The sequence below is a fragment of the Camelus dromedarius genome, chromosome 7 (assembly GCF_036321535.1).
Source record: "Camelus dromedarius isolate mCamDro1 chromosome 7, mCamDro1.pat, whole genome shotgun sequence".
NCBI lineage: Eukaryota > Metazoa > Chordata > Mammalia > Artiodactyla > Camelidae > Camelus > Camelus dromedarius.
The window spans coordinates 62,976,892-63,003,687 of NC_087442.1; the positions used below are offsets into that span (position 1 = coordinate 62,976,892).

Consider the following 26,796-nt stretch of genomic DNA (forward strand, 5'->3'; position numbering starts at 1 on the left):
GGCGAGCGCGGTGCAATCATAGAGCGCGCGGCCGCTGTCGATCTCACAGCAACTCTCGCCCTGGGATCCTTCCGCCGGCTCCATCCCAGCGCCGTATCCTGGCTCTCCACACCCAGGACACCCAGGCTCGGGTGGCACGCGATTCTCAGGAGGTGATCTCCTCGTCATCCCACGTTCTCTTCTGCTCTCGTATCACCCGTGTCTTAGGGTCAGGCTGCTGCTTCAGGTCCCCTCTCTCGGCGTAAGGATACCACGGCGGTGTGGAGACCTATTTGTCGGGCGTGGTGAGAGCCAGGCTCCACCCCGTTCTGTGACGCACAGGGTGGTGCGCGAGCGGGCCGGCAGCAGTGGGTGGGACTGGGTTTAGTCCTAGACCTAGGGGCTGGGGCCGCCTCCCGACGCCCATCTGCTGGCGTTTCTCCTTCCGTAGATTTGGGGGAGCAGCGGCGACCTCGGCCTCCAGTGTCTCCCGGGAACTGACGCGGGGTGGCCGCCAGGATGGTGTTACTGGGCTTACTGCAAGCGGGCGGGTCGGTGCTGGGGCAGGCGATGGAGCAGGTAACGGGCGGCAACCTCCTATCCATGCTGCTCGTCGCCTGCGCCTTCACGCTTAGCCTGGTCTACCTGCTTCGCCTCGCCATCGGCCACCTGGCCCCACTGCCGGCTGGGTCGGTATGTGCACTATCGGGGGTTCCGGCGCGGGGCGTAGCGACCACAACTGCCGAAGGGCTGGTGGGGGGCTGGGACCTCGGTCGTGCTGGGCTGGGCGGTGGCGGCGAACCCGCTGGAGGTTGAGTCTGAGGTGGCAGCGGCACTGATGCTGGTGGCGCTGGCGGTCGCAGCTGTCTTGACCTTGCTGGCCTTGGTGCTGTGGCCCTGATGTGGTCGCATATCTTGTCCTGGCCGGGGTCCTTATCACGATTGTGGTCGTGGTGATGGCTGTGTTGGCCAAGGCACTGGTGGTGGCCCTAATGGCCGTGGCCGGAGTGGGGGCTGTGGCCCTGGCTATGTCTGTGAGCCCACCTGGTGAGGGCCCTGGTGGTAATGCTGTTGGCACCTTCGACCCTGGTGGCCATCATCCTGGTGATGACCCTTGTGTGGTTCCGTGTCTTATGGGCTGTGGCATTGCTCCTAATGTGATTTACATCAGTATGAAGGGGGATATGTTCAGTTTGGTACCGTGGGAGTGACTGGAGTGTTACAGGCACCTTCCTCTGGTGCTAGTAAAATAATTTCTTTAACTTAGTGGCTTTATTGACCACTAGCTTCATACTTCCCTAATGTATCGGATGCATGCTTCCTTAACCAGCCAAAACCAAGTAGCTTTTAAAACTACCCTTTTACTGAATGGAATACGAACTATTGACTAAGTAGTTTTAAAAATAATTTTTGTTTGAACCATAACAGGCATGAGGCAGTTATTTTTCCTTCATATGGGTTTTTTGAGAAAGTGTTATTTGTCCTTGGAAAGAAAAAAGGTAGCTTTAGTATTTTAAGATTGTTGTTACTATTATCTGAAGAGTGAGTTTGTAGTTTTTACTATTTGAAACCACGCAAGATCTGAAGAGTATCATCCTTTTTCATCATTTCAAGTTTGAATTCCCGGAGACTTAATGTTATAATATGCAAGTCTCATTTTGGGGCATCTAAAATACCTTCTGTGTGTGTGTGTGTATGTATGTGTATATATGTATATATGTGTGTGTGTGTGTGTGTGTATATATATATGCATGACTGGGACATTATGCTATACACCAGAAATCGATACATTGTAAATGACTATACTTCAATTAAAAAAATAAATAAAATACCTTCTATAGTGAATGCTAAGTGCTCCTTCTAGAGTTGACCTACTCTCCCTTTAAAAACAGTAGAACTAGTTGTTTGTTGAGAGAAGCATGAGATGTTTTCTGTTTACTGATAATATAGCTTTTAAACATTTCCCTTCTTTCTATACCTCAAGTTACTTTGTCTTTTCCATACATTCTTTAGGCAATATTCTGAAACTGAAATTGTGAGTGGTAGTAGAAGTGGTGAAGAAACCACAGTTTGACTTTTCTGGTTTTTTTGCTAGTAATAGTTAAGAAAGTTGCCTAGGGCCACCAATAATACTGGACATATTCTGGAAAGTGTTCAGCATTTATATAATTGCAATGCCTTTGTGTTTTTCTAGTCATTTATCTTAAACCATGTTTTGAGTTTCTGTTTTCACTATGGCTACTCTCATAAGGTATTTGCAAGTTACTTTTGATGCTTCATCTTTTGGTAACTTTTTAGTATTAACGGCAAATTTCATTTTTTTGGTTGTGAAACTCAACTGGGTATTTTCTGTAAACTGAAGTTTTAAAAAAAATTTTTTCTCTTGCAGAAAAGTCCACCATACATTTTCTCTCCAATTCCATTCCTTGGACATGCTATAGCATTTGGGAACAGTCCAATTGAATTCCTTGAAAATGCATATGAGAAGGTAAGTCTTCTAAATCATTAAGAGGAAAAGAAATTCGTGCTTTCCCCATTTCCTTTTTAAGTGGCAGAACATTAAAAAAAATGTAATCTTATGCTGTCCCAGCTATAGGAAACAGAAACAATTGGAAGCTGCTCCAGTTTAAGAGCTAGATAGGGGCCTTGGAGACCCTCTTCTCTTCTCCTGTGTCCTGGGATGATCTGTGAGGAAACCTGTAGTTTCGGCAACTATGGTTTAAAAACCACTGGTCTCAATTTTGTAATCACTGATTGTAGTTTAAATTGATACATACTGACCCTTCTTAACCATGCATCTGTGGAATTCTTTAACTTGCTCTGCATGTTGTCACTTCCACTTCGATGACCCACATGACACCAGGGCCACTCAGATCTTCGCCCCTCTCCTCCCCAGTGCACTTTCCTGTACCAGTTCAGCCATTTACTCCACAGTCCCACCTTGGACTTGGCACCATTCTTACCTGTTTCACTTCCAAAAATATTAATTTGACACCCGATTCTCAGACCACAGCTACTTCTGCTTAGCCTTCCATTTTTACCATTCTTAGACCTCATTAGCTGTTTCAGTCCACTGTCTCATTGACTTTCTCATCTATCAGCTTTCTTTCTTTGTGCCCCTTCCAGCGAGTTGTCTGCACTTAGTCTCTACTTCCACACCTCCTTTTTACTTTCTCTTTAGTCCCTTCCAGTCTGTCTTTGAGCCTCTTCACTAATGAGCTCCATGTCCTAATCCAATGAACTTGATGTCTCAGCTGTATTCGTCAGTGATGACCACTCCTTTGTATGTGGCTTCTCTCATTTTTTCTTTATACTTCTTTGACTGCTTCTCCTCTGACTCATTTGTGGACTCACACCTGGCCGTTTACTGTCGAGGTTCACTGAGGCTTGGCTCTTGGCCTTTACTCTTTCCTAGATGATTTGATCTTTAACCTGTAGCTTCAATTATCAGCTACATGAATATGACACCCAAATTAACGTCTCTGGTTCTGGTCTCTCTTCTGAGCTTCAGACCTGAGTATCCAACTCCCACATGATTCTTTCTCAGTTGTTCCAGAGGCACCTGAAATCCAACATTTCTAAAGTCTGACCCTTGATTTTTCTCTCTCCGATCCTGGTTGTCCTGTTCTCTCTTCTCACCAGTGTTCTCTTAATTTGCAGTGTTCCAGACACCTAGGAGTCATTCTTGATCCTTCTCTCTCCATCTATCAATCCACTGCCAAGTCTGAATATCCTTTCCCCCAAATAATTGCTTCTGTCTCCACTTCACCATTACCTTGTACCAGGGGCTCTTCATCAGGTTTCTGTAACAGGTTCTAACTGGTCCTCTGGCTAGCCTTTGGCTCCTGTCCCTCCTTCCTTGCTGTACAACAGCCAGAGGGATCTTTCTTTTAAAATATGCACAGATGAGTGTCCCATGCAATTTAAAATCTTCCATAGCATTCTATTGCCTGCAGGGATCAAACTTCCTGAATATGGCTTATGAGGCTCCCTATGGTCTAGGCCCTGCCAGGTCCACCCTCATCTCATCCTTTCCTTCTTTTTCTCACCTTTAGGACCTTTGCACGTACTCAGCCATCAGGCTAACTCCTACCTACCCTTCAGCTCTCAGCTCAGGTGTCCTTTCCTCTCTTTTGTTTCCCTTTTATCAGTTCTCTCGTCACAGAGTTGCTTTCCTTTGTGTAGTATCTGTCACATTTGCAATTTTACATTGGTTGATGTGATTATTTAAGTTGTATCTTTTTCAATAGACAAAGCTTTATGAATCTGGGACACTATTTTTGTTCATGACTGTCTCCCCAGCACCTAGTGTTCAATAATAATCAGAAAACTGCAAAGTAAAGCAGTTAACACCTAACCAGATTAACATATAATTAAAAGTGAAATCATTGTTGGTGAGATAGTGGTAAAACTGGTAACTAAATAAACCTACAGTACTTGCTATGTGAAGGCACCAGAAGTTTACTGGCTACTCCCATAAATTTACCTTTAACCAAAGGGGGAAAAATCTATATTCTGAGAGATATTTGTTGCATAATCATCTACAATAAGTTAAAAAGTGGACGCATCACCCATACGTCCAGTAATGAAAGAGCAGATGACATATGTCTTTGTAAAAGATAGAAAATATTTTCTACATAAATGGTGAAAAAAGCAGAATAAGACACTATATTTGTATTTTACTTGCACATAGATGAACATAATTATAAATTTGGACAGAAATCGGGGGAAAATTGCATTAAAGTTTATGAATGTTTTAATTTCCAACATGCCAATGTATTACTGTTTTGTGATTTAATACATGAGTGTCTTAGCACTCTGGATTTTTTGGTAACTTCACTATGGGTACTTTTCTCTTCAGTATGGACCTGTATTTAGTTTTACCATGGTGGGCAAGACATTTACCTACCTTCTGGGGAGTGAAGCTGCTGCGCTGCTTTTTAATAGTAAAAATGAAGACCTGAATGCAGAAGATGTCTACAGCCGTCTGACCACACCCGTGTTTGGGAAGGGAGTTGCATACGATGTGCCTAATCCAGTAGGTTACACTGTTATCTTGAAGAAAGACAAGTCTATAATCTAAAATTTATAGCTAGCAGTGTAATATAATACATTTAAAATGTAGAAGCAATTTATTCCTTGGTTCAAAAATCTGAAGAATCATGAGCTACTTAAAAGAATAAAAACCATGGGTAACTGACAAAGAATGGGTAATTTTTATAGTTGCTGGCATGGGCTAAGCAATTTTAAAGGGCTTCCTGTACAAAGAAATAGAATCAATGATAACTTAGCATACTGTGATTTGATTTGAGTGGGTAAGAATAAAAATCCCATTATTTAATCAGAAGGGCCTCCTACCTTCCGACTCCCACCTGAAATTCTAGCATAAGAGCTCTTTTGAGCTAGAGATTATTGATGTTAGAATTTCATATGATTTCTTTTCCCCACTAAAGTCAGATACTAAAGTGCTGCAAGTTAATGTAAAGTACAACTCAGATAACTGGCCCAATTACTTGGTCTGGGCTCTGGTGGTGAACATATCACACATTACCCAGTATCCTAGGATAGCAGGTGAGAATTGACATTAAGTGTTGCTTCTGGGAGTAGGGGAGATGAGGAATGAATAGCTTTCCTCAAGGCCAAAAGCAAGAGCCCTGGAAAATCCCTCTGGTCGATATATCTATTTCACACGGCTTATCAGATTCTTAAAATAGAACTGCCCCATAGGGCTAAAACCATTCATTGTCTTATTGTGAATTTATTTTATTCAGATTATATTACATTCTAATTAAACTCCTGGGAGGTAGTGTCAGTGAGAAATGATATTTGTGTAGGAATAGATGGGCAGATATGTGAAGGAGGATAAAAATATAAGCAAAGCATAAAGGCCCTTTGAGAGATTGTGTTGGCATCTGGTTTGGGCTGGAAGACTATAAGATAACAGGATAGGAAGAGAGAGCCCTGAGTCAGGAGTGGGGAAAGGGTGTATGTACAAGAAGGAAGGCAGGAAGTGGGATTCCTAATTTATCACTTGTCTTGGGCCTGCATAGCCCATGTCTTCTCCATGTTAATTCAGATGTATGCGTGAATGGTTTAAGTGTCCCATATCTGGTGTAGTTTACAAAATGATTTTTATTTTCAATTTTTCAGAAGGATGTTTTCTTTGAGTGTTAAAGATTTATAATAACTCAAATGAATCTTGGATAAAACAAAATTATGTTTTAATGCTTGTATACCTTTAATATTTTGAAGGTTTTCTTGGAGCAAAAGAAAATGTTAAAAAGTGGCCTTAACATAGTCCACTTTAGACAGCACGTTTCTATAATTGAAAAAGAAACAAAGGAATACTTTCAAAGCTGGGGAGAAAGTGGAGAAAAAAGTAAGCAAAATGTTTTGGTTTTGGATTTGTCCTAGTATTTATTTCTACTTTTCTGTAACTAGAAATCTTAAGAGTGTCTGTGTGTGTGTGTAAAAAGCAAAGTGCAACGTATGTAAATTAACATGTTATGATTACCATGAAGTTAAAATACCCAGAAGGTTCAGAAACCTGATTTTAAGACACCTAAAGTTTATGTGATGTATTTCCTACTATTCAAGAAGCTGATGTATAAACTAGAATGCCAAGTAGTAACAAGTGAGATATAATTACAGGACCAAGAACACCAGGATATTTGCTGAACTTCTCTTTATTGGCTATCTCATTGGAAAGCCAAATGGTAATTGGTAGTTCATGTGGTGAACATGGAATTAAAGAACAGGACAGTGATTGGATAATTCTTATGACTTTGAAGTGTCATCCAGATGTGCTTGCCTGATGCAGCTGTCTCTAATGTTGGGATATACAAATTGGTGACTAGTTACAGTTTTATATATGGTCAAGACTTCAATTTATAGTACCGACTTTCTGACTTTTGACCTGGGGAATAATCCATTCTTCAATTTTTGGACTGCTCTTCTATGGGAAGCACCTCATTATTGTCCTCTGAGGCACTAAAGAACCTTTTTTGCTGCCTTTGTTATATGTGCCCTGGACCTCTGATAACCACATTCATTTTTCTCTTCATTTTATCTTTTCAAGATTAAGGGCTCTTAGATGCCTTTGTGGCATCTATTTTGGCTGTCCAAAGGGATGGGGTATCTCCCATCATTTGATTTCTTGCTTCTCTTTGCTGTAACCACATATCTGTCTACAGGCTTTTTTTTGATGGTGTAGGTAGGATCTTGTCAGTTCTTGAGTTTTTATTCTCATTTTCCTTCACAGTACTTTTCTCTCTAAGAAAACAGAGCATTTCAAAAGAATTTTTGGCCATAGTAATGGGAATCATCTTTTTCCCCCTCTAGATTTGTTTGAAGCGCTTTCTGAGCTCATAATTTTAACCGCTAGCCATTGTTTACATGGGAAGGAAATCAGAAGTCAACTCAGTGAGAAGGTGGCACAACTGTATGCAGATTTGGATGGAGGTTTTAGCCACGCAGCCTGGCTGTTGCCAGGCTGGCTCCCCTTGCCCAGTTTCAGGTATGAATAAAGAAACTATACTTGATCATTCCACCGTGTATAATTACTATAGTGTTGGTATGCTTTGTTAACCAAAGATAAAAATTAAATCTGAAACCAGTAAGTTGGGGAAGAATTCTTCTGTAAGAATTCAAGACAGTTTTTCTTTAAATGGTGAGCTCATTTAAGGTAAGTTTCAGTTTATTAGAAAAGTAATGTGTTGTCTGTTTTAATATTTTAAAGCCTACTTACGTCATATATTCTTTGTACTCAGGAAAGTCTCTGAACTCTACCTAAAAGTGATATAGCCTTCTATGTACTTGTTTGAGAGTATTTCCCTAATTTTCAGTATACTGTGAAATTTCTTTTTTTAAGTTGGAAAATTTTCTTTGTTTTGAAGTATTAGTACCTGTCTTTATTTTTCTCTGTCTCCTTGACAGCTCTATTGTGATCTCCTTAAGGGCAGGGACCATCTATGATACAAAGCAATATTGCTCATAGGACTTGACGTGTAGCTTGGTGTCTTGCATGTTAGTAGGCTCTCTATCCCTTTGTTCATTCATTTCTGTTGAGGTGAGAAATGGGGAGCAGTTAAATTGGTACTCCCTTTTCCTTCTATGTCCACGACTTCCATCCAGTCACAGAATAAAGAGAGGTGGAAATAAAAGGAAAGCCCGGAAAGGCTCTCTGGAGTTCTTTGGAACTCATAATATCTTATATTTGTAAGTTTTCAAAATGCTTTCATCCATATTATGTTAAAACATCCAGCACAGCCCTTGACTCTAGTGGGTGCTCCATGAATGTGCATGGAACCTATACCCATCTTCCCTGTCTCTTGGATGCAGTCAGAATTTCCTGAGCTTGGTATGATAGGCCTTTCACACCCTAGCCCAGTCTTTCTCTGTCTTACCTGAACCAACTGATTTCACCAGAATTTATTCACTTTCACATACAGGCCTTATGTTTTCCTGGCTCTGCTGTGTTCATACTTTTAAACGTCAATATCTTCTCTTCTGCCATATGTCAGTTGATACTTAGTAACAGTCTTAAAAACAACGAAAGGCAGCAATTTTCATTAGAAGGCTTATTAAGAGGGGGCTAGGTAGTCAGATTGCCTGGTTTTAAATTTCAGCTCCACTGCTCACTGGGTATGTGATCTTAAGCAGCTACCTGTGAAGTGAGAATAGCAGCATCTCCCTCACAGGAGGTCAAAGTGAACAATTCACTTACAGTAACTGTTACCTAGTGAGCATCACTTTACTTTAAATTTTTAGAAACTGAAGTTTGTTTTCTTACTCTACTAGTATTTTTGCCCCTTATAAAATTATGTTGTCTTAGAAAATGAAGAATCATATCCTATATATTGTGGTCATATTCTAAATCCTAGATTTAGATAATAGATGAATCCTAGGCTTATTCAAATCCTAAATCCTATAGAAGAACTAGAGTGACTGCTTCAAAAATTATTTTGGTTAAAATTGAAATTTCATGTTAATGTAAAGTACTCTGCTTTGTGTCAAAGTGGAAAATGGTTATAAAGGAGTAATCATTTGAGTCTTATTTTAGATCTTTAGTATAGTGTGTTAAGAAATCAGGGATATATATGTTAAAACATTTATTGCCCTTTAGGACCCTAGAAATTCCTAACAATATGATTTTCATGGCTTCTTTTCTCTTGGTTCTGAGTTTTGTCAGTTATTTTAGCGTCATTAAAGCTAGTTAAATAAGGTTGCTTTTAGCTAGGTCCTGGTTATTTTTAAATGAATTTGATGCCTGAAAGTATTGCTTTATTTTTTAAAGCCATTTTCATCTTTGAATTACAGACGCAGGGACAGAGCTCATCGAGAGATCAAGAATATTTTCTACAAGACAATCCAGAAACGCAGACAGTCAAAAGAAAAAATTGATGACATTCTCCAAACTTTGCTAGATTCTACTTACAAGTAAGAGCTGTTCAGATCACATATTAAGCTGAAGCAGGAGATGACACATTAAAACATAGTTAAATAATATGTCCCTTTAAAAAGTAATGATGCTGGCAAAATTAGTAGCTATGATCTTTGAACTTTTTAATTGGATGAAACATAATTTACTGGGATCCTGTGCCTTACTGGAAGTCCCAGTGACTGCACATGGTGAAAGGTTTGTTAGGAAACTGCAAAGAAGACTTTTGTAACCAAAATCGTATTTTCTATTGGTTTCTTTTCCCTAAAGAAAAGAAAAATTTCTGACTTGTAATAAGCAAATGCAAGAGAAAAATTAACTATGACCCTTTAGATAGAGTTTGAGGCATGAAATGTGTCTGCCAAATGTTAAATTTGTACATGTGGTCCATTCTGTAGGGATGGGCGTCCTCTGACAGATGATGAAGTAGCAGGCATGCTTATTGGACTGCTCTTGGCAGGGCAGCATACATCCTCAACGACCAGTGCCTGGATGGGCTTCTTTTTGGCCAGAGACAAAACACTTCAAGAAAAATGTTATTTAGAACAGATAACAGTCTGCGGAGAGGATCTGCCTCCTTTAAATTATGACCAGGTTTGTTGGATTTTCAGTTTCATTGCTGCCTTAGGACACTGAGTACGTGTGGCTAATTTTTAAAGGGGACAATTTGAGATTTTCTGTATACTGTAAATTAAATTGATTAGATTCTTTATTTTTTAGAAAGTTCCTCATAGCCTTCCCTGACATGTCCTAATGCTGGATCTGGTTTGCTAGTATTTTGTTGAGGATTTTTGCTTCTGTATTCATAAGGGATATTGGTCTGTAGTTTTAATGTGATGTCTTTGACAGGTTTTGGCATCAGTGTAATACTGATCTCACAGAATGAGTCTGGAAGTGTTCCCTCATCTTTTACTTTTTGGAAGACTTTGTGAAGGACTGATATTATTTCTTATGTGCCCCGTAGAATTCACCAGTGAAGCTGTCTAGGTCTGTGCTTTCTTTGTAGAAAGTTTTGTGATCACTAATTCAATCTCTTCACTTGTTACAGGTGTATTTATAGTTTCTTTTTGAGTCAGTTTTGGCAGTTTGTCTTTCCAGTATTCTCTCATCATCTTTTTATTCCTATTAGGTCAATAGTGATGTCCCCTCTTTCCTTCCTGATTTTAGTAACTTTTAATGTGATTGCTTAATTGATATATAATTCAAAATACTCTAAAATCCACCTATTTAAAACTATATTCAGAAAAAAATAAAATTGTATTCAGAATTGTGAAGTCATCATCAGTTTCATCTTAGAACATTTATATCACTTCCAAAAGAGAGCAGGTACCCATTAGCAGTCATGCTGTATTTCCCCTGCCCCTGGCAACCACTAATCTCCTTTTGTCTCTATGGATTTGCCTATTCTGGACGTTTCATATGAATGGAATCATACAGTATGTGGTCTTTTGTGGCTGGCTTCTTTCACTTAGCATGCTTTCAGGGTTAATCCATTTTGTAGCATGTATCAGTATTTCAGTCTTTTTAATTGGCAAGTAACATTCCATCGTATGGTATCTGTTCCTCTGTTGATGGACATTTGGGTTTTTTTTATCTTCTTTTGTAGTGGGGAGGAGGTTATTAGGTTTATTTATTATTTTATTTTGTTGATTTATTTTTAATGGAGAATTAAGGATTGAACCCAGGACCTCAAGCATGCCAAGCAGGCACTCTACAACGGAGCTATACCCTCCACCACAGGGGTTGTTTCTGCCTTCTGGCTGTTACGAATAATGCTACTCTAAGCACTTGTATACAGGGTTTGAAAAAGCTGACACTGATGATTTTTGCTAATGTTTTCATTTTTTAGATGAGTGAATTTTTGCAGGTCCTTACCATGCCATTCAGAGTGATCTGTTATCTTGCTTTCTTTTTCCTTGCTGACCATGGACAGTAATAAAATACCAGCTACCTTGAACCTGTTACTTCTGCACTTCTATCCAGAATATATGCTATCTTATAATAACCCAGAAGTTAAAATAATTTTGTATACTGTTGAAGTATGTTTAAAGATTTATAAAACTCAGGAAATGTTTTCTCTTTTTAGCTCAAAGATCTAAATTTACTTGATCGCTGCATAAAAGAAACGTTAAGACTTCGACCTCCTATCATGACCATGATGAGACTGGCCAAAACTCCTCAGGTGAGTCTCCTGGCTAGATCTTCCCCTTCATGTCCTCAGTATTTATTTATCAAAAAGAAGAAATATTGTAACGTCAAAGAGAAATTTTTTATTTTAAAAATAGAATGATTTCCATTTTTCCTACATGATTTTCAATTTTACATATTCTAAATATATAAATATTTTTACATCATTCCAGCAGTATACATGCCAGTCTGTTCCCTACATTTTTATTTAACAATTAGGGTTTTTTAAATGGGAGGTTTTTTTTCTTGGTTTTAAAAATAACATGTTAATGTGTGTTGTAAAAAAAAAAAAAAATTCTAACCATGTGGAAGTGTATAAATTGGATTGGGAAAGACTCCCTGAAATCCCACTCCTAAACCCCAAGGCATTACTGCTTTCAAAAAACATTTGTGTATATACTTCCAACCCAGTGTTGTGCCACTGGGACGTCATCTTGAGTTAAAAGAACTTTTAACTGGTCTATCATCTGGCTACTTTTTAAATATGTAAATTTCATGTATATTAATGCTTTATTATACAATGGTCTCATTATTTGGTGGAAAATTTAAAATTATCTAATGTAATGTGTTGCTTTTATATGTAGACTGTGGCTGGGTATATCATTCCTCCAGGACATCAGGTGTGTGTTTCTCCCACTGTCAATCAAAGGCTTAAAGACTCATGGGTAGAACGTCTGGACTTTAATCCTGATCGCTACTTACAGGACAATCCAGCATCAGGAGAGAAGTTTGCCTATGTGCCATTTGGAGCTGGTAAGATGATTACATTTTACAAAGGAAATGTTTTGATAACGTACTTGTGCCTGTCAAAATAATCTATGTGAATTTTATTTTTACTTATCTTTCCCTTTCCTCACAGGGGCATTCCTGCAAATATTTGTAGGAGTTTAATCTTTGCAGGTTGGAAAAAATACTTTGTTTGTACTAAAGGAAATAGTTCTGTGAATCCTTATATAATGCTCTATTACCTTCTAACCTATCTCGTTTTCTCAGTTCTATTTCTTATAGTCCACCCTGTTTTCCCTTATAATAGTTTTTAAAGGTCTTTGTGAATTCTGTTTTAATGAGCCATTATAGTGAGCACACCATTATCTCAGGCTAAATATAAGAGACTGTCAACATTTTAGGAGAGAGCAAAGGGAGTATTTTTTAAAGAACTGAAGATTTTTCTGGATTGTTATTCAGCTTTTTGGTTCCCCGTCTACATCCTTATGATAAGATAGTCTTTAAATATGGGCCCTTTGTGCATAGGTTTGCAAAATTCTGCATTTCAATTAAGATCCTAAAATAATGGAGGCAGACCCATGTTCCTGCAATAATTTCTCTGTCCACTGGTACTCTGCACAGATTAAACTATATTCTATGACTTTGATTTAGTTTTTCCAAAAATCATTTATGTGACATGACTTTTTTTATGATTGGTCACACTTTTTCCACATATAAAGGAAAGTATCAAGTCTGTAGGGAACTTCAGATCTTAAAAAACTGTTCAGTAAACAAATTCAGTGATATGGTGTAAATAACAGAAGAGTCATAGATGGCTTAAGCAGTTGGAAGGGGCATTAGTACTCTAGCCCAGATTCTGCCCCCAAAAGGAATCATTTCTAAGCTGGCAGTTATCTGGCTTCCGCCTGGGGTTTGTGCAGACCCCACTGGTTAAGGATTCAGTCTCATGAGACTGCCCACCCCCTTGACTTTAGATGCCAACTGCAAGGCCAGGTTGTCACCTGTTCTTACCAACTGACTATAAACTCGAGGTTCTCTACATCCCCACCTTGGGATTCCATAATTTGTTAGAATGGCTTTCAGAACTTAGAAAACAGTTTATTTACTAGATTACTGGTTTATTAGGGATACAACTCAGGAATAGCCTGACTGAAGAGAAGCACAGGGCAAAGAAGAATGAAGGGGTCCAGAGCTTTCATGCCCTCTGTGGGTATGCTACCCTCCTAGCACCTCCATGTGTTCACTAACCTCGAAGCTCTCTGAACAGTCCCCCATCCTGTCCCTTCCCTGTAGTTTAGGGATTTTGTGGCAGCTTCATTACATAGGCATGATTGGTTAAATCATTAATCATTGGTGAGTAATTCAGCTTGCAGCCCGTCTCTCTCCTGGAGGTCAGGGGTATCACCGAAAGTTCCAACTCTCTAATAACGTGGTTACTTCCCCTGGCAGCCAAAAGTCACTTCATAAGCAAAGTCAAGTGTGGCGGAAAGGGGCTTTTTATGAATAACAAAAGGCTCTTTTCTTCTTTGACCTTTACTGCTTTTTCACTTAAGAAATTTTCCAAGATTGAGGAGCTCTGTGCCAAGAATAGAAGACCAAATACGTATTTATTGCAAATCACATTATCACAGTTGTCATACCTTTAGTTCTGAAGTCAGATTTGAAGTCATTTTAAGTACTCCAACTTGGTTCATCTCAAGGTTGCTTTGGATAACCTAGGCCTTTGCATTTCCATATGCATTTTAGAATTAGATGGTCAGTTTTTACATACATATAACTCTTGTTTTGAGCACACCTGTGTTAGTAACTTGGGTGTATTAAATCCCTTTTTCTTCCATTATCATTTGCAATGGCATTTAAAGTTTTGATTTGGAAGGTTCACATTAACTTTTAACTATGGCTCTCTTAGGATGGAAGTTAAGAATATGTTAGTATATTCCCAAACTAGATTACCATTGTATTACATATACTTAACCTAGATAGATGTTAGGTTTCAAAAAAAAATTGGAAAAGTTATAATTACTTAAGTGCTGTTTCCTCTAAGAACAGACATTGAAAATCTCTTGGGATTTTTATTTCTTATATTCTTGTGAAAAGACTATGTCATCTCTTTACTATAATATCTGTGTATCTGCTGTTCACCTTAACTGTAGATAAACAAATTTATCACACCAGATGGAAAGAAATGAGAAAGAATTCCAACCAATTCTTACGAGAACTTTCTTCTTTGACAGGGCGCCATCGTTGTATTGGGGAGAATTTTGCCTATGTTCAAATTAAGACAATTTGGTCCACTATGCTTCGTTTATATGAATTTGATCTCATTGATGGATATTTTCCCACTGTGAATTATACGACCATGATTCACACTCCTGAAAACCCAGTTATCCGATACAAACGAAGATCAAAATGAAAAAGGCTACAAGGAACTGATACGTGATACATCACTGTAAACTGCAAAAGCCTTGATTGAAGAGAATGAAGTTTATCAAAAACCCCCAGTGTATTATTTTTTGAGTGTGTAATTTTAAAAGACAGCCAGCTTAATGGTTTTTATATTTTAACTGAATTCTATGAAATCTAATGGCATTTCAAGAAATTTCCTAATAGTTTTATGATGGATATTTACTACTTCTTTTACTTAATGAAATTATAAGCTCATCAGTCTGCAGGGAGGGAACAGAATCTTTGGTAATTGGCAGATTCTAAATAACACAATTTCCAGGTATTAATTTTAATACATAGCTGTTGGCAAGTAAGTTTAGGGTATTCAAATTTGGACTAGATGTGCAAGTATAAAAACCCACTGCAATTCGTGGAAGGCTTAGGTTATTTATTCATTTGCTGGGTAATGTATTTATGTGTGAGGATGGGTGGGCAGGTAATAAACTCACATTTAAAGCTTTGGCTAAAAGAGAATCCTACAGTTTTGGTATGATGATACTTAGCAAAGATGGAGCTATGTTGCAGGAAGATACGTCCTTTGAAATTTTAACTGGAAGCACTGTCTATAGGAAACTGAGAGAGATCTATGACAATGACTTAATTATATTTCCTAAAAAATAATTAATATTAAAGGCTGCTCCTGTAACTTGATCTAATTACTAAATGTTACATAGTTATCTGCCTGATAAATTTGTATCTGGTTCCACATCTTGACATATGTAAGTCCAAAATTATCCCCTTGTGGGATAATTTAATTTTTGTTCCCTTTGGCTCAAGGTGGTTCCCGCATCCTCTCCAGAATCTAATTATGTTAAGGGATGTATGTTAAGTAGTTCTGTTAATTTAGGTTAACAGCTTTTTAAAAAAAAAATACAAAATCTGAGATCAGGGAACTCTGGCTTTAAGATAGGGTAATAGGAAGCAGGGACCTTGGGAGTGTATCACTGGTCTGATTCTGTGAAGCCTGTGTTCAAGAATCAAATTATAACTGGCAACCTCAAATTATTATGATACACATAATTTAACCAGAAAGATGTGGCAAAGTATTTTCCCTTATGTATTTTACAGTTTGGTTTAAAAGGCTGGAGGACTCATGTTAAACTCCATTTGTGAAGGCAAAATCTCTGCTATTGAGTTTTTCACATTAAAATTACCTTTGAGAATACAGCCTGCATTCATGAATTATAAAGAGTGTACTTCACTGAGTAAAATTCAGGAATCTAGGAACTTGGAAGGGAAAAAAGTTCCATCTTTATTTTTACTAATTTCAAACTGTAATATTTTCCTTATTTATGAATTTAGGCAACAAACCACACTAGTATTGGCAGTACCCATGATGTGGACAGAAATTATAGATTATTTGGATATCACATTATAGATGTTGCAGATCTCTTGAAATGTCTTTAACTCTCATCACTACTTTGAAATTATGGTAGTTATTAGATCTGCTAGATCTTATTCAGTTATATCACAAAAATTTTTCAAAAGGTTTGGTTATTTTTATATAATTGGTTTCCTTTGCAATGGTATACACCTTAAGTCTTTAAAAGCATTATTGTGAGAAGGGATCTGTAAGTCACAAGACTTGCTAGGGAGGTTCATGGCACAGAGAAGTTAAAACTGGTAAGGCTGGTCTATGTTTAGTGAATAGTTTTAAGACTTCAATAAGATTTAGTTTTTAAGCACAGACTAATTATTGAGAAGCATCAACAAGTTTTACTGCAAAGGCCTGATGTCATAGAAGGGCTGAAGGTCAGACAATGGGAATGAAATGAGACTAATGGGAGCGCTTGTCTATCTGCTCTTATCTCCATTCTCTCTTAGAGCGTAATCACCTTGAATGGAAAGCTATGCTTAGCTTAAAAAGGTTTTACCCAAACCTCCCCTCCTTTAACTGCTTTAGAATACATTTGTTACTTGTAGAACTCCTCTTACTGGAACTTAGCTGCTAAAATGGAAATTTAGGTAATTTGAAATTTCCAAGAATGTAGACAGCCTGTTTGAGTTGGTATAAATCATGGAATATCCAGTGGTAAGACAAAATTCTCTGGATATAAGCTTCAAATACTGTTCCTCTTGCTGTTTTAGTGATGGCCATGTTCAGGGAGGACTACAGGTAGAAGTAACATTGAGATGTATATTATCTCTGTGAGAACACCTCACTCTTAATTTGGACAGCAGGACTCTACTGCTTAATTCTGCACTGTGATTAATAAAATTTAAGATGGTTTGAGTTAAAGGATTTCTGCATCATCTTAGTGTCCATGGCTTTGTGAGGACACATCTTTGGATACAAGTTACCCTAAATATAATAGGACAAATATGGATTAATCGTGAAAATAAAAATATATGACTTCTAAAAAACATTACATATAGACTTAAAAACTGGTAAAAGGCACATGAAAAATTCTTCCTCAGTGTGGGGAGAGAAAAATCCTAATGTAGCTAATTCTGAAGTTAGGACCACTTTCTAAACTCTTAAGTTCTTCATATTTGAGATAAATAATGAGGTGACATGTACTACCATAGGCTGAATGTGTCTCCCCAAATTCATATGTTGAAATCTAATCCTTAATCTGTTGGTATCTGGAAGTGGGGCTTTGGGGGCGATTAGGTCACGGGGATGGAGCTGTCATAAATGTGATTAGCACCCTTAGCAAAGAGACCCTTGCCTCTTCTGCCATGTGAGGACACAGCAAGAAGTTGGCAGTCTGAAACTAGGACACGGGCTCTCACCAGATAGACGTCGAATCCGCTGGCACCTTGATCTTGGACTTCCTAGCCTCCAGAACTGTGAGAAGTAAGTTTCTGTTGTTTTTATAAGCCACGCAGGCTATGGTATTTTGTTAGAGTAGCCTGAACAGACTAAGACATGCACCAAGAGCTATGGCTCATTAAAAATGAAGGTTCAAATACGGTGTAGTTAAAATGGTGAAGTCATTTTTATTTCAGTACTTGACAAAATACCCCATAAAATTCAAAACTTCTACCATTATACAAAAATAGGTCTCTACAAGTGATATCTGTCTTCATCACCAGTAGCAAATATATTAGGCAGAAACATGTAACTTCAGTAGCCTTATAAGAAAAGTGCAGGACACCTTAAGCTACACATTCAACAGTATCGTAATAAGCAAAAGTTTAATCTTTTCACCCATTTGATAAATACACAAGGTTTATAATTTAATCAATTTAAATTAGCATTCCACAAATATACATGTAATTTATTGATTATTGTGCATGAATACATACACAATGCTTATATGTACAAATTCCAGTTTGTTTCATGTGCTGGCAAGGGATCTGTACACAATCATAAGCTGTGTTTGTATTGGTCCCATTGAATATCCACAATACAAAAGCACAAAAGAATGACTGATTTACAAAAGGGAATTTGTTTAAAATCATTTCGATTCATGATGTTTCAAAAGATTATCTTCTCATGCCAGCATGAAACTGAGTTGAACCTATAAGACAGGAACAGGATATTTTAAAGATTTCAAATCAGATTGTGACTTATACCAGACTAACTAGTTCATGAAGGGCAGATTATTATTACCCACCCTTTTTAAAAAATGCTTTCCCCCACCTAAAGTCTTAGACTTGAACTGATTTTTAAAAAGAGATTTCGAATATATATTAAAAAGTCACTGAAGCTGGCTCCAGAGCACGGTAAGTGAAATTAATGTTAAAATTCTCTGTAAAGTGCCCTGCAGGTTGAATGTTCTATACTTCTTGAAAAGTCTTTTGGTCTTGAAAATCTGGGTCTTGTGAAATTTAGGTGCTCAAACCAACAAAGTCCAGCTATGATGATAATAGTTTCCTACAACTACAAGTTGCCTGGGTTAGATGATTTCTTCTATGAAGAGATAAACTAACTTAAACTACTAACTTAAAAGACTAGTCTTACCTATTTTGTGGAAATAGTATTTAAAAAATATCTTTAATAAAAGTAATATATATATATGTATATACATATATATATATATAAAAATTGACTTAAAGTTCATTAAAATGACTGAAAATCTTTAAATCAGGAGTGAACCAAAGAAAGACAAGGAAAAGAGGTTTTTCCCATAATGAACAGGGAAGCGAATCCACTTTTACTAAGTATGAAATTTTTTGCTGTGTTTTTGAGCATAGAAAAATAAAAGGTCATTCTTAAGTAAGTCTTTTGAATGGGATGGGTTTCTTGGATCATACGTAAAAGTACAAGGTCATTAGGTACTTAAAGTACTGTCTTCCTCCTCTCCTCTCCGTACCCCTTATTTGCATGTTTCACCACATATTACACAGTCAACTGTGTAAGCCTCAGAGTACTGTGCACATCCGTGTACATCATGCATTTCATTTAATCAATCTGAATGGAAACAAGCAGGGATCTTTTCTGGGTGGGAGAGTGGGATCCTCGGTGATAAGTCATGTTTTGGCTTAAACTCCTAAATCTAGTCTGGTAACTCATACACTGAACTGTAATATTTGATTATCCTAATGAGGAAGGTCAAGGTGTTTCAAAAAAGAGAACGAAGAACTCTAGGTCTATCACTATGGTGCTGCCAATACTCAGTTAAGCTGAGAGTACCTGACGGTACAGTTCCAAGTCGTCTCTGTAGTGCCTCTAGACGAGTAATATAATCTGTCAGGGCTCTGTCAGGATCGTAATTCTGAAGCTGAGAACATGCTAAGGAACCAGGATTTAAGTCAGCTGGAAGGCCTGGGTACCTATGATATTAAAAATGTGAACATGAATCCAAATTATCCAGAAACAATGCAAGTAACTTACCAACCTGCCTCCACCCTGCCCTCAAAAGGTGGAACACTTGTACACTGCCTATTCGAATCCCCCATATTCTGAGTTTGCCATGTGTAAAGAAAAAAAACTCTTCAGTAAATTCAAAGCAGCTACTAAATCATAAAATGTCCAGCACACTGCCTGTTACAGCGGCCATCAATAAATGTTGCAGATGTATAAATGCATCTTGTCATGCAAACTTCAGAGGATTTTTCACAATTCCAGAGACTGTCAATTTTAGTTAATAGTTTCACAATGTCTAACCACAGCATATGTATTAAAAAACACTTGATCAGCTGTTTCCTATATCCTTGGAAACTAGTTACAAATTCAAAAATTGTTTTTGATCCTGAGCTTTAGTATGTAAATCACACATAACTAAAAACAGTTAGCTATTTCAATGCAAAGCAGTCAAAACCCTAACACTGTCCTTCTTTCTCTGTTCAGTATTAGTGTATCAATATAGGTATATCAAATTCTTACCTATTTTGAAATGGTAAAGGAGACCTTGGATAGTCCAGATCTGATCTTGAGCGATATGTAGTGTGTCTTGGTTCTCCATATAGCTCTAGCCCACCAGAAGAATGATAAAATGGGTCAGTTTTTTCAGCACCTAAAGTAATCCAAAATGTACCTTGTAAAGGAAAAAATACCAAGCCCTTGAAAATTTTCTACAAAACACATAAGGGCCTAAAAACTATTATTCTGTGTACCACGCTACACTATCTCCTACATATAGTCATTTTCATTTATTCTTACTACAGGAGAGAAACAACAGTACAACTATTATTTATCTTTCAATGTTAGCATTTCTGATGATCTGGAACTGTACCTCTAAGAAAATAAACCAATTAGGTATTTCCTTTTCAAAAGACCTCTTAGTTTTAACTAGAGGTGAAGTGAGGGGTGTCTGAATGTGTGTGTGGTTTAGAGAAAAAGACAATGTAGATAAAAAAAATACTAGATTTAATATAACCAAGTCCTTTTATCACTCTGTTCTACTGACTTACTGGAAAAAACTTGAAACCAAGATTTGCTAACTTACAACACAGAATTTACTATGGCACAAAATTTCAGCTGTTTCAGTATAAGAATGCATATTTCAAGAACACTTTGCTTAGACTATCAAATATATATAGGTCAGCTACTGGTAGAACATGTAAAGGTGGTTTAATTCCAGAACATAGCAGTTATGCTATGTATCTGTAACTGTGCTCCTCAGCTTCTGACCTTCTCGTTTTGCCAGAAATGTTGAAGCCTTTATATTTGGGTGTACAGAGAAGGAATTTTAACTGTTACATTACACAACCTACTGGCAAACTCAGAAACCTCTTTGAATATTGCTAAACTGTGAAAACTTCAAGCCAAAACTTCCACATGACACAGTATCAGCAATCCTATCTTGAACCAGAGCCTAAATGCAGCCCTAAGGAGAGTGGGCTCTGGAGCCAGTCCACCAGCATTCAACGCCAGCTCTACCACTTCCTACTACGTAATTTGAGGCAAGTGGCAAATGCTTTCCATATCTCAGCTTTTCATTTGTAAAGTAAAAATAATAGTAACTGTACTTACATCATGAGAATTTGTGGAAAAAAGCGGGACCCAGTGTGGACTGAGGGCTCTATAAAAATCAACTCCTATTATTCTTTAAAAAGAGCAAAGTCCCCAGATTTGTTAGTTACAAAAAGTTTCTGTCTTTGGACAACACAGGTCCCAGAACACATTATTTGGAAGGTAGTACCTATGCAGTATTTTCAGAGAATCATCAACATAAGAAAAAAAATTCTACTTTGACTTCACCTGGACTCAATCCAAAGCCATCCCTGTTAATATTGATGGAACCAGAACTTGTGACTCGATGCCACCGTCGAACTAAAAATTTCATTCTAAAAAAGATTCCAAGAAAAAATTTCATATAACATCTACAATGTAAAAATAATAATAATAATATAATGTAAATTTACACACCCCACAAAAATCAAGTCATACATTTAAATGTGCACACAAAAACTCCCCAACTCCCCCAAAACCAAACAAAAAAACCCCCAAAATAAATAAATAAATGTGAACACAGAACAAATTTCAGTATAATCACATGACTGCCTAATCTAAAACTATGCAAATGCCCCTGGGTTTGTGGCAAAATTAATTGGAACAGAAGAACAGGGCTTCCAAAGGGCACCAGAGGTCTCATCTGTTGCCACTGCCAGGGTCTGGCTTTAGAGGTACATAGGACAGAGAGGTGGCGAGCAAAAGTAGAAAAGAGAAAACTGGATGGGCAAAGATAGGGCAAAAAGCTATGGAAAAGAGAAGGAAAAAAAGGAGACTAAAGGGCAGATGAGATGGAAAGAGAACAGAAAGACCCTTAATCTGGCAATATGAGAACAAGAGAACAGGGACAGCATGTAATCAAGGATGAAAAACAAGCTGTCTTCAAAAGGGAACAGGGTGAAGGATCACAAACCAGCTGTAGTGAGTTGCTGCCTGCCCCAACCTGGGCCAAGGAGCTTTTGTGAATACAAGTTTTGATTTCTTTAACTCCAATCAATTTCAAAAAGGTCAGTTATAAAAGGGTCAAAACACAATGACCATATAAGAAAAAAGACAGAGGTTAAGTCCTTCAAAGGCAACTGGCTTTCATGGAGCCTTCCCAAATTCTTCTAATCAAAATTAATAGCTGACTCCTGTGACCTCTCATTTAGTGTTTCCTAAATTATGCACATATTGGTCTGCCCTACTAGAAAGTAAGCTGCCTTCAGGGATTTAGGGAGGGATTATGTCTTTTTCTTTATCAATGTATCTCCCAGCACTTAACCTTGTACAAGGTGATAAATGGAATCAAAGATGAGGAAGGAAAAGGAAAAGACGAGGAGGGAAACTCTCTGCTCTTTCCAACCTTCTACTTCTTGTGCCAGTGCTAAGAAATGACACAACTGAACCAAGTCATCTGGCAGGGAGTGTGGGAGACACAGTCTGCTGTGTCTGTAAGCCCCTGGCAGTATAGAGGTTGGTCTAGAGGGGCAGTTAAGAACTGAAAGCCAGCAGATGCTTCCCAGCACACAAAAACATTAATTATACCTCTTATTATGCCTTTGCGGTCTTTTGTTATTCTTGTAAATAACTTGAATACAACAGAATTGGAAAATACTTTAAAAAAAAGTTCCTTTGAAACTGGCTCCTACAGAATTAAAAGGGAGGGGAAGCATGGAGAAGGTGTCTAGGTGTTTGGGTACAAACCAACCAGATGAGAGGACTGCAGGAGGCTAGGTCCTCAAGTCAGTTTGATTCTTGGCTCCATTTCAACCACATACAGAATGAGCACCAGAGTCCCCAGCTTGGAACTACCAGAAAAGAAGTGACAAAAGCACTAGTAGAGTCCAGTGAAGAGTTAGGCCAGGGCTTTCTATAGATGGACTGCAAGAGTGGGTTATTTTCTTAATGAAGAAAACAAATGTATTATCAGCGTAGGTAATTTTTCAAAAAACATTTTTCTCTCTTACGATCTCTTTTATTATGTGTGAGCAAGTTTGTGGGAGCCCATGATTGGGTTAACAAATTGTAACAGACCCCAGCCGCTTGTCTCCTTAAAGAAGAGCGAATGTGCTTAGTAACTGCCTTGCTTGCATAGTTGAGGTTTTAGATAGCACTCTGCTCGTTGCAAAACAATGACCCAGGCCCTTGGCTATAAGCGCTGAGCATGCCTGCTGTTAAGTCTTCTATCCCCAAAGCAAGGAACTGACTGGGCTGGTGGTCTGCTTTAACATATCTATAAGAATGTATCTTGCTCCCCTCTTCCCATGAAAAGTAAACTGTAGGCCCCCAAAGGAAGGAGTCTTGGGCTGGAATGGTAAACAAGATATAAAAAGCTGCAGACTCAGAGTGAGAAGGCTGGTTAGCCAGTGACTGGTAAGACCCCCCAGAGGTGGGCAACCTAAGACAGGCACAGCCGCCTGACTTACCAAAAGATAAAGGGTCTTCTGACCTTGAGCCACACTCTACAATCTAGATCACACCCTGTCTTTCCCTAAATTCCTGCATTCCATCACACAACTGTCAGTGATTTCTCCTTTGATTGTACACAATAAATGTGGGGGCATTTGAGAGGTTCGTGGAGTTGGCTCCAGACTCCCTCTCGCTCTCTCGACTTTTCCACAGTCTTGAGTAATCCATTCCGTCTCGGTGGGACTTCTGCTGGCCAGAACCCACAACTGGTGACAAACCCACACAAGTTCATGGGCTCATTCAGATTAAAAAAAGAGAGAGACAATCCAGGCTGGATGTGCCAGCCCTAAGTCACCAGCTATCTATCTGCAGGTAGGAGAGCCCTTTTCATAGGGTCTCTACAGTACCACATAATGTACCCCTGCTAAAAGGATGAAAACCTAGGGAGAAGCAGGCATGTTTCAGTGATGGCAAATGTCTCATACAATATGAATACAGAGCACAACAGGCAGAGAAAAGAGGATTAAAAATAACGAATCTTTTTAAGGAGTCTTTTAAAATGCATTTTCTTTCAAGTACTTTACCTCGAAATAGCCATGGCCACTCTGACGGCTGACCGAAACCTGGTGAAGCCCTTTGGACGGTTGGTGATCACCTCCAGGTCCGTGAAGGCTGGCTGCCCCCCCATCCGGGCAAGCAGAGCCAAGGTGGCATCCTCGCACTCCTGGAAGCCGCCCAGCAACAGCAGCAGGTATTTCTTCTGATAAATGAGAGCTTTCCGAAAACTTTCTGCCCTCAGGTATTTACCATAAATTCTCTATGTTTAAAGAAGGGAAGAACGTAAAGACATTATTAAGAAGTTATTCAAATTTTTCTCTAGGGGAAGATAACCTGGATTTCATTTTTAAAAAGTAGTAGTAGTAGAATGGCTGGGACCCTATCACTGTTTTCTACTTTATCAGTGAAGTTAAAAGGTAATTTACATTTATACTTCGGCCTCCCTTTAGTCAATGGGTTTTAGCCCCTGTTCATCACATGTATTGCAAATATTTCTGTCTTTGCATTATCACCTAAGTTTTTATTTTTAATTGTATGAAGCTAGTTTAATCGTTCTCATCACTAATCTATTTAACTTTTTCAGTATTAATGTTTTCTGTCCTTTTAAGAGTCATAAATTTTTGTTCATTCCATAGTTGGAATAAATATTCCCATAAATAAACATCCCAATAAATAAACACTTTTATTTCTTTTTGTTTTGGACTTTAATATTAATAAATTAAGGCAGTTGTACTATAATACTCATTATTAGTCATTAGAGAGGCTATTCGGAGGCTGACCGTTTTACAAAGAAGGATCCTCTAATGTTGATAGCGGTAGAGCTTTTGTTGGGAGTTGAAAAGCTAATTTTCTGTTGGTCTCTCAGGATGAGACTGTGGGAAGTGGGACCATGAGCTCAGGGTGCTGATACTGTGACCATTAACAGAGCTTAATCTGGTCCCAAACCTGGGCATGCTGCACCACAAATTTTTTGTGACCAGCTAGAGACCTGCCTTCATGACAGACTATGTAGTGAGACCTAAAGACACAGCCTAAGTGCCACCTAAATTTCTTTAGTCTGAAAAATTAAGGTTAATGAGAGATGAAATAAGGCAAAAGCAGAGAGCCAGCTTCAGTATATGTTTAGATGGAAGATGTCTCTTACCTTTATAGTGGCGTGCTCAGAATCAGGGCTAAGATTTTGAAGTAAAGCTTCATTTCTTAGTTCAGCTTTTAGTTTGTACACTTCAGCCTCTGCCCTTTTCAAGGATTTTTGGAGACTCAACTTTTCTCTGTTCCAGACTTCTTTTTCTGAAGCAATGATAGCCTCAATGTTGGGGCCACCATTGAATGAAAACCTAGAAGACTGCAGAAACCAGAGTTTACTTAATATGATTTTTTAGGACAAGTCTCTGAAAAAAAAAACTCAATTAAACATATTAAATGTATCCCTATGGGGGATATAGAAGTCTCAGCTTTCCAACCTCAGATAGAGAAGTTCAAAGCCAACCTCAACTGACATTAAAGAATATCCAGGAACTTCAAGTTTACGGTCTTGCTGTGAAGATTAATTTTGTAACTAAAAATCCTTGTGAAAGCCTGGCCCCAGAGAAGGTGTTCAGGTTTAGTAGAGCTTTGAACTAAAAAAGTCTAGAGATAAAAAAATGGACTATCTAGGTCCAAATGTTGAGCCTGTAGCTGACACAGTACACTGGAGAAATGGGGGGAAAACCCCAGCATGTACTTAGGGAAGTAGTTCTCTACAAAAGCTGTGTGGATGTGTTATCATGCATCTGACCACCACACAGCTGGTCTTACAGGTCTTTCCTATCTTTATACTAGATGGTAACAAAACTAGCAATTTAGTGTTTTATAGTTTTTTAATGGAAAACAATTTTTTTAATTGCCAGAGTAGTTTGTTAGACTGAAATACATAATTTAATGGTATCTTTCACTTGAGTTATGAACACAAGAACTGATAAATAACTGACAAGAACAGTCAGAATGCACATTTGAACATTCTTTCATGTGTCTGCAGTTGTCCATAGAAGGCAAAGTACCTGGCTTTGGAGGTAAGTAGATCTTGGTTTCACTACTGACTTTGGTTTTCTCATGTGCAAGGCTGGGTGTGGATTAGAGATTCTGAACACATACAATGCAGAATTTGGCACAGAGAAGGCTCCCAACAAATAAAAATAAGTAAATAGCTATTATTATTATTATTACTGTCATCCCTATAAAATTTTCCAATGATTCTCCTAAATACCAAATACTTAATATGTGGCCATGATAAAAACAGACATACATAATCTCTGCCAGCTCCTGTCTGTCGATACCACTTGATCTGCTCCTCCAGCTTCATAACCATGTTCCTTAAATCATTCTTTTCTTCAGTCAGTTGGCTGATATGTCCTGTCAGCTCAGCATTTTGTCTCAGTAGTCTTTCAGTTAACGAGCCACAAGAAGGACTTGGGGATACTAAGCCAGGCTAGAAAGATAAAGTGGCATAAGGTCATGTAAACACAAATGTCTGTGAATAATGCATACAGAAATGTGAACAGTCACTGAGAACAACAGATTTCATGAAGAAGTGGTGCTTAAGCTGAGTCTTAAGTAATAAGTAGGAATCTAGCAAGCAGGAAAGAAGGGCATATTAAGCAGAAGGAACAACAACATGTATAAAGGCACAAAGCCTCGAACGAGAGTGTGTTGCTTTTAAAGGAGTTATAAGACGCTTGTTAAGGCTAGA

General features: G+C 38.2%; 2 protein-coding genes across 4 annotated transcripts in view; one reads left to right on the plus strand and one right to left on the minus strand.

Moving 5' to 3' along the window:
- The first annotated feature begins 39 nt into the window (after window positions 1-39).
- LOC105087385 (lanosterol 14-alpha demethylase) lies at window positions 40-15,941 on the plus strand. Of its 2 annotated transcripts, none has more exons than XM_010978050.3 (10): window positions 40-152; window positions 2,369-2,467; window positions 4,841-5,017; window positions 6,232-6,358; window positions 7,321-7,495; window positions 9,298-9,417; window positions 9,817-10,012; window positions 11,505-11,600; window positions 12,190-12,358; window positions 14,566-15,941. In XM_010978050.3, exons 3-10 carry the CDS (start codon window positions 4,865-4,867, stop codon window positions 14,742-14,744), a joined length of 1,215 nt encoding a protein of 404 aa, XP_010976352.1. In that variant the 5' UTR covers window positions 40-152; window positions 2,369-2,467; window positions 4,841-4,864; the 3' UTR covers window positions 14,745-15,941. The 2 variants fall into 2 exon arrangements, with proteins under 2 accessions (XP_010976352.1, XP_010976351.1); XM_010978049.3 differs by lacking the exon at window positions 40-152 and adding an exon at window positions 324-672.
- A 1,758-nt stretch (window positions 15,942-17,699) lies between these two features.
- AKAP9 (A-kinase anchoring protein 9) overlaps window positions 17,700-26,796 on the minus strand; it is a 168,580-nt gene continuing 159,483 nt past the window's right edge. For both annotated transcript variants that reach the window (XM_010978037.3, XM_064487576.1), the window contains 7 exons: window positions 26,353-26,535; window positions 25,213-25,413; window positions 24,095-24,327; window positions 21,369-21,454; window positions 20,052-20,181; window positions 19,359-19,498; window positions 17,700-18,243 (listed from right to left, as the gene is read on the minus strand). In XM_010978037.3, coding sequence (XP_010976339.3) covers window positions 18,209-18,243; window positions 19,359-19,498; window positions 20,052-20,181; window positions 21,369-21,454; window positions 24,095-24,327; window positions 25,213-25,413; window positions 26,353-26,535 — 1,008 coding nt within the window. In that variant the 3' untranslated portion in view covers window positions 17,700-18,208. The remainder of the gene's footprint in view (window positions 18,244-19,358; window positions 19,499-20,051; window positions 20,182-21,368; window positions 21,455-24,094; window positions 24,328-25,212; window positions 25,414-26,352; window positions 26,536-26,796) is intronic.